Below are 7,849 nucleotides of genomic sequence, written 5' to 3' on the forward strand. Positions count from 1 at the left end.
GCAGGTATAAGTGATTTCCCTTTAATTTTTTTATGTATCAATAATAATTCCAAAAGCGATATATAAAAAAAGTTTTTTAAGTTCCAAATTGTTAATCAAAAGATAAAAAATTTTTTTTAATTTGCTTATTCATAATATTCAAATGATTGAAATGGAAAAAAAAATTTCTTCTGTAATTTTACTTTTCAACAACAAAAAAATCTTAATTTGTTTGTTACTTTTCATACAAAATTTTTACTGAAAACTTCCTGAGGAGACCTTAACATAAATTGTAAAAATTTCTTTAATAATAAAATTTTCTATTTTCTATAACAAGGAAAATAAACCACTACTTTTACATTTAATTTGCAATGAAGAATTAAATAAGAAATCAATTTAAATATCTCTTTATCCTTGTTCGTTTTGGCTTCTTTAATTTCAGGTTTTTGTTGTTACTGGTTTCAACCCAATTTCCTATAATGTTATAATGATTAGTTTTACAGTGGCCAGTGATCATACACGTCTACTAGAATTTATCATTTTTACTTTCAATTTTTATAACATTATCTTTTTAAACTTTTAATAACTTTTGTATGGTTATCATAAATCTTCCAAAGTAATATCTTTTTAATACTTTTTATAAATTGTAAGATTATCTTTTAAACTTTCAATAACTTTGCATGGTTATCATAAATCTTCCAAGAAAAGTGATATCTTTTAATATTTTTTATAGATATTTTCTAAAATGAACTGTAGTAACACCATTTACCTTCAGTTTACCAAACTCATGTCTGTGTTTACTGTGGCGCAGGCATTTAAATTTCTGGTTAATGAACCGGTCAGCGCCATTTCATTCTTGTCAGGGTCTGTTGATCTATCTTTGGATACCTTAAAAGTAAACAGAATTTTATTTTAATGAATTTTTCAACTATCATTTAGTTTACACTTTTAAGTTGAATATTTTAAAATTTTCTTTAGGCATTTTCTCGCATAATTTTCCTTTAACCATTTTGTCTTTCTATTTAAATTATCGTGCTAAAATTATCATTCTAATATTTCTTCCCAGGATTATCATAAAATTATCTTATCTTTTTCATTTTTTATTTAGGATAAAATACAGTACCTGGATGAGATGGATCTTCCCTCCATTAATTTCTCTGGCGCTGTACTGTGGACATCTTTAATTTTCAGCATTCTGCTGAATCTTTTCTTATTGTGTCTCACAGGTATTATCTAAAATTAATTTATATATGAGTTAGGGTGCTGTGGGATTAAACTGAATACGCCTTTGGTTTCTAGCTGGTCTAACCATAGGTCTATTTTCTTCATTTACAACTATCATTTCTATATTATCTTTTCTTTTCCTTTTTTTGTGACACAATTTTATACATTTTCTCATAATTCTTTTAAATATACTAAGAACAATATATCCTAGAATCAAATTTGCCATGTATAATGAGATTTGTATATATATATTTTCTGAAGCAAATCTTTCAAAAATTGTTTTATCTTCTGAGAAGTTATTATTGAAATCTTTATTTGTTATAAAAGATTGTTCTGTAATTACCCCGTCTTTCCTAAAAGTACATGTACTTTCACATTTATATTCCCTATTCAACAAAATAATAGTTTGACCTTTTTTAGCTTTTTTAAATTGGCATTTTTCTGTATTTTTCTTTTCTTGCTTACACGGAATATCTATAATTTCATTTAGACAATAGTTTTTATCTTCAATTATTTGGCCTTCACATATTCCCTTATTGTCTATAACATAATTTTTTGCATCTAGAATTAGACATTTTTTATCGAAGCAAAATGGCACTGGTATAACTTTATAAGCAGGCGATATTTTCTTTTTAAAACCAAAAATTGTATTGTTTGATACAACTAAGCTTTTAAAACTTCCCATAATTTTACATTCTGCAAATAATTTTTTATCTAAAACTGCTATTTCTGAATTTTTTAATTTTTCTTCTAGCTCTAAAAGATAATTTATAATTTGAATCAATGTTTCCATAATACTATGATTTTTTCTTTCATCTTCTAATATTTCCTTTAAACCTTCTATATTAAACTGTTTTTTCTGAGATGAAAAATTATATTTACTTTTCTCAAAATTAGAAATTTTATTGAGGTAGTCCTTGAAAGAAATTAATTCAATAACTTCTTCATAGATTTCAGAACTTCCCTTTTTATTATCTATTTTAATTTCACTAATGTCATCTAACATTAAGACTTTTTTAAGTTTATCTTTCATAATTGATATTTGGATACCATCGCTAGTGCATTTATTGGGAGTTGATTGGCATATATCATTATCAACACTCCTTTCGCTAATATTATCATCCCTATTAGTAAGAAAGCTATCATCTAGACTATTTAATTGATAAGATTTAAAAGTTAAATTTAGTAACTGCACCATACTTTTTATCGTTTCAACCATGGACAATATTTTAAGGCTGATGTTAATTTTAACATTACTATCTTCACCTGTAATTGTATCCAGCTCTTCTAGCTTCCTTTTTTCTTCATCACTTAGGGTATTGATTAATATGTTGAAGCTGCTTTGTAGTAGTTTATAAATTTCTTCAAGACTTTCATTAAATTTTTCTCCAAAGTCATTTGATATATCATTCTTCATAACTGACAGTTGTTGATCTATTTTGTTGATTAGTTCATTTAATGTATTTCCAGCTTTTCCATTAGCTTCTAAATTAATTGACACTATCATTTTGCGAATATTGTTATAAAAGTGCAAAATGCTTTCTTTATTTGTGTTTTCACTATAGCTATCATTGTCATTTTCATTTTCACTTTGATTAGAATTTTCATTAGTGATACTATTATCACTGTTATCGTTGTCATTATTGTTATTGTTTCTACCATTCTGATTATCTGAATTATTATCAAGGTTATCACCATTTTGATCATCTGAATTATTATCAAGGTTATCACCATTTTGATCCTCTGAATTATTGTCAAGATTATCACCATTTTGATCCTCTGAATTATTGTCAAGATTATCATTATCACCATTTTGATTATCTGAATTATTGTCAAGGTTATTACCATTTTGATCCTCTGAATTATTGTCAAGATTATCACCATTTTGATCCTCTGAATTATTGTCAAGATTATCATTATCACCATTTTGATTATCTGACTTATTGTCAAGATTATCATTATTCTCATCCTCTTGGTTATTATCGTTTGTATTATCGTTTTCTCCATTTTCAGGTTGCTCCCCTCCATCGTTGCAATTTTCGTTTTCATTTTCTTCAGGGTAGCTTAACTGTTTTCCTAAAATATTAAGCAAATTAGTAATCTTAATACGTAATTCATTTAAAGAAGATTTATAAATGTTTTTTAATTCCATTGGAGTTTTTAGCTGTGTATCTTTCATTAAATTGTAACCAATAATTAGCAATAACTCTCTTTTTTTATCATTTACTTGACACATTAAATATCTTCTAAAATTATGAAATTTTATTTTTGCTTGTGTTGTAGTCTGTGCATCAATAACTTGTTGAATCAAAATTTGGCTTTCGTCATATATATCTCTATGATCTGTTTTAATTTTATTTTGCATTTCTATAAACAGATTTTCGATTTCTTCGTCACTTAGTCCATCAATATTATCTACTGATCTTTTTGTCCTTGGAACAGTGCTTAATATATATGTCATTGCGTCTATCAAATTTGTTATATAACATATATTATCATTCTCCACATTATCATTTGTACTAAAACCCCCAAGTTTTTGTTTGATTTCATTCCATTTGTCAAATACATTTGGTTCCCCTCTCAATATAGACAAAAAGGGATTTTTTTCCAATTGCAATTCTAAAGTTTTAAGTTCTTTTATGCCCAATATCTCTATTTTTATCTTTTCTGGCTTTCTGAAATTATCTTTTAATTTTTCGCTTACCTCAAAGTGGGATGTGCCATATATGATGGTTTCCTCTTCTCCTTTCCTAGTGTTTACAATTGTTACCAAAATTATTAGTAACCATTTTATTACTTTCATTTTGATCTGAAAGCAAAAAAAATTATCGTAGTATTATCTTTATGTTAGAGTATTATACTTTACTTGATCTATTACACTTTATTCTTACAATTACAACAATTTTATCATTTAATATCAAGAATATTTTCGTTTTTAAGACTTTAAATTTTACTATTTTTACTTCGTTTTTTCTAATAATAAGAAAAATCTTATTTTTAAGAAATTTGAACTTACATATCCTTTTATCCAGTGTTATCATATCATACTTAACAAAGTTTTAACTTTAAATAAAATTCAAATTATCTTTTGAAAAAAATACGCCAAGTAAACGCTAAAAATATTATCTTATTGAACTATCTTTTAAAGAAAACGTTAGTTTAACTTTAAATTATCTTTGTTTAAACTTTAATTACTTTTACCAAATGTTATCTTCTTATACAATTTCACAAGTAAAAAATTTTCAAATATTTTACAAGGTTATCATTTTATTTAAACTTTAAATATATCTTTGAATAGAAAACAAGTATTATCTTTTTGAAGATTTAATCTACTTAAGTATCTTCAATATTATCTTTATCAACCTTTCAAAATTATCATAAAACTTTACCAATATTTTTATTAATATTATCTTTATATACCTTTTTTAAAGATTGGACATTAAAATTATCACGAAACCTTACAATTTGATTCTTAAGTAATAATTTGCATATATCTTTAAATAGGAAAACAAGTATTATCTTTTTGAAAACTTAATCTAGTTAAGTATCTTCAATATTATCTTTATAAACCTTATAAATCTTTTTTTTTAAAAATTGGACTTTAATGTTATCATAAAACTTTACAAATACTTTATCAAAAGTTTGATTCTCAAATAAAAAAATTGGACTTTAATGTTATCATAAAACTTTACAAATACTTTATCAAAAGTTTGATTTCCAAATATAACTAGCAAATGTTTTACTTTAGAAAATTTTCCAATGTTTTATATTTACTAGTTTAAAATTAACTGGCAATTATGTGTTACTTTTATTATAATATATACACTTATTTACACTTGTGTGTTTTGCCTGTGACGTCATTCAATTTTTTCCTTCCTCCATTTCTTCATCCATATCATTTTTTCCTTCCTCCATTTCTTCATCTTCATCTATATCATCACTTCTAATGGTAAATGTTTCCATATCAAGGATTTTATTTGCTTCTAATTTCTTGGTTAATTGACTTACTTCTTGTTCTTTTGTTGTTATGTCAGAACGCATTTCTATCAAATGGTCTTGGCTTCGCCTGTAGTCTTCGCTTAACTCTTCCCATCTTTTTTCATTTTCCATTTTTTCTTTCTTTACTCTTTCCAATTCTTCAAGCGTGGCATTAAGTTCATCTGTCAAATTACCATTTTTCCAAGCTAATTCTTGGACTTCTTTCTCAAGGGAATCATTTGTGGTCATTTCTGTTGTCATTTTAGTTTGATTTTTTTCTATCTCTTGACAATGTTTGACAATATCTTCCAACAGTCCAGTGTTAGATTGGCACTTGTTATTGATGTTTTGTAGCTGTCTTATCTTCTCCTTTTCAAAGTCACTTTCAACTTTTTTGTCATCTTTTGCAATTTCAGCTTTTTCTTTTTCTATTTTCTCCTTTATAATTTTGATTCTTTTTGCTTTGTCGTCTTCATATTCTCTTTCACTTTCTTCTTTTTGAAGGTTAAGTTTATGTTCTTCCTCTTTCATTTCCTTCTGTGCTTTTTTACATCTAATTTCCAGCAGTATCTTTGTTTCTTGATCATCTTCTTTCAATATTTCATTTTGAAGGTTTTTTATTTTTATTTCCAAGGTTGAAATGTACTTTCGCAGCTGCTTTACATTCTCTGGCAGCTCGTGGCTTCTATTTTCAATCCTCTTGAGTTTGTTGGTCAGTTCAGTTAGATTCTTACTCTTTGTTGTTTTCTTTAACTCTTCCAGTTCAAGTTCCGCTTGTGTTTTTTTATCTTTTAGAAGAGCAACTTTGTTTTCATGATATTTCAATCTTAGATCACTTCTTTCATTTGCAGGTTTGAATTCTTTCTTATCTTCCTCAGTATTATTTGTTGTACCAAATATTCTTTCATTGTATTCCACTTTCCTTTGTCTAACAAATATATCATCACAATTGTTTAACAGAATTGCCAGAGCAGTGATGAAATGACCGGTTTCCATATACTCCACAACACACCTGGCTTGGAAGTAATACTTTTGAGTGTTTTCCAGGTTGTAAACAAAGAAGATAGGTATTTCTGCCTTGTTGGTATTCCTGGCTTTTAGATTGTTTACATATTGGGGATATGTGTTGGTGTTTTCATTCAGATTGTTTCTACGCAGCACAGACATTACAATTGAACTTCTGATATGGCTCATATACTCAATATTTATCTGCTTCCCTACATGTCTTAAGTATTCCTTTACTCCTTCTATTAGTTGGAACAAATTTTTATCGCGCAGGTGGATATCTTCCATGGAGTTGCCAGGAAAACTCATGATCAAGATGGTTGGTGGTTCTTCAAATTTCACATTTGATATTATCATTTCACTCATCTTCCCAATGTACATCTCTAGATTTTTATCATAACTATCGCTACTAAAGCATGAGAAAATGTCAATATCCATTATGACAAACTTTGTCTTTTTTGAGTCATTTTCATTGAGTTCCTTAACTACCATTTCCATTACTTTCTTATCCATACTTTTCCATTCCTTTTCAGATACTTTTTTGTCAAAGATTTGTGTTTGTTGTTCTAGCATTGTCTTTATTTTCATATTTTTTGATGACAGGAATATCTTGGCAGCGCCCAGAATATTTTTTATTTCACCCTGGGTATAACCAGTTTTCTTTAGTTTTACAGCAACTTCTTCGATGGAGTCATTTGATGATTCTCTATTATCGTTTTTTGATCTTTTCTTTTCGTATGGTTTATCCCTCATTCCTTGGTTGTAGCGTTTAACGCCTCTATCCTCATCTCTGGACTGACTTCCATTCCTAAAAAATATAATAATTTTAATTATTTTTAGGTTTGCTATTCAAGAGACTTTTGATGAACAAGAAGCAGTTTAATGTTTTAAAAGAAGTACAAATGGATCTTTCCCAACTTTCAACAAATTTAAATCCTGATGTATCTTCCCCTGTACCTTCCATTATTATATCTTCCCCTGAAAATAACATTTTACACGTCTAATTTTTCCAACAAATTTTCCACTTAATTTTTAGCAATAATTTTTTTAATACTTTCAAAATCCATAACAACATTTTATCATTTTATACTTTTACTTTTCCAATTTTATCTTTATTATAATATATTCCTAAACTTTCAATTTATTTTTATCCTCATAATATTTTAAAATTAAAGTTTTGTCTATAAAATATCTTGTCATATAATTTTCGCTTTTTATCTTTTTAATCATATCATATAAACTACGTATATTTTTAATTTCAGAATTTTTGCATGTCAACAGAAAAATGTATCAAGTAGTATCAAGTAGTATCATCTTACTTTATTCAGGTATTTTAGTTGAAAGTTTACTTTACTTGTGAAAATGTTTAACATTAGTCGTAACAATATCTGTGAAATGGCCTGCGGCCCGCAGCTACAAGTTTATAAAAATGAAATGTTAGAAGAACTAACTGTGTCCACTATTGATGTTAATTTAGTCCAAGAGAATATACAAGAATTTGTGTATAATATGATGTAAGTTATCATAATAAAATTTTAAGCTAGGCATTTAGAAAATTTTGTTGATTATCATTGGAAAAATTTAAATCTAAGCGTTTAAAAAAAATTTCGTAGATTATCATTGGAAGATTTAATCTAAGCATTTAGAAAATTTGGTGGATTAT

General features: G+C 26.8%; 1 protein-coding gene and 1 long non-coding RNA gene across 2 annotated transcripts; one reads left to right on the forward strand and one right to left on the reverse strand.

Annotated features, from left to right (window-relative positions):
- Positions 1-257: 257 nt before the first annotated feature.
- LOC145330100 (uncharacterized) lies at positions 258-2,499 on the reverse strand. The gene is made up of 3 exons (XR_013883260.1): positions 1,103-2,499; positions 749-867; positions 258-453 (listed from the first exon to the last, which is right to left on the reverse strand). It is a non-coding gene; the product is annotated as an uncharacterized LOC145330100 (long non-coding RNA).
- LOC145330099 (uncharacterized) lies at positions 745-7,450 on the forward strand. Its single transcript, XM_080174684.1, has 3 exons — positions 745-874; positions 1,088-1,205; positions 7,027-7,450. The coding sequence occupies exons 1-3, from the start codon at positions 767-769 to the stop codon at positions 7,188-7,190; spliced, it is 390 nt and encodes a 129-aa protein (XP_080030810.1). The 5' UTR covers positions 745-766; the 3' UTR covers positions 7,191-7,450.
- The last annotated feature ends 399 nt before the right edge of the window (positions 7,451-7,849 follow it).

Source organism: Acartia tonsa, chromosome 10 (assembly GCF_053477335.1).
Source record: "Acartia tonsa isolate MP-2025a chromosome 10, ASM5347733v1, whole genome shotgun sequence".
NCBI lineage: Eukaryota > Metazoa > Arthropoda > Copepoda > Calanoida > Acartiidae > Acartia > Acartia tonsa.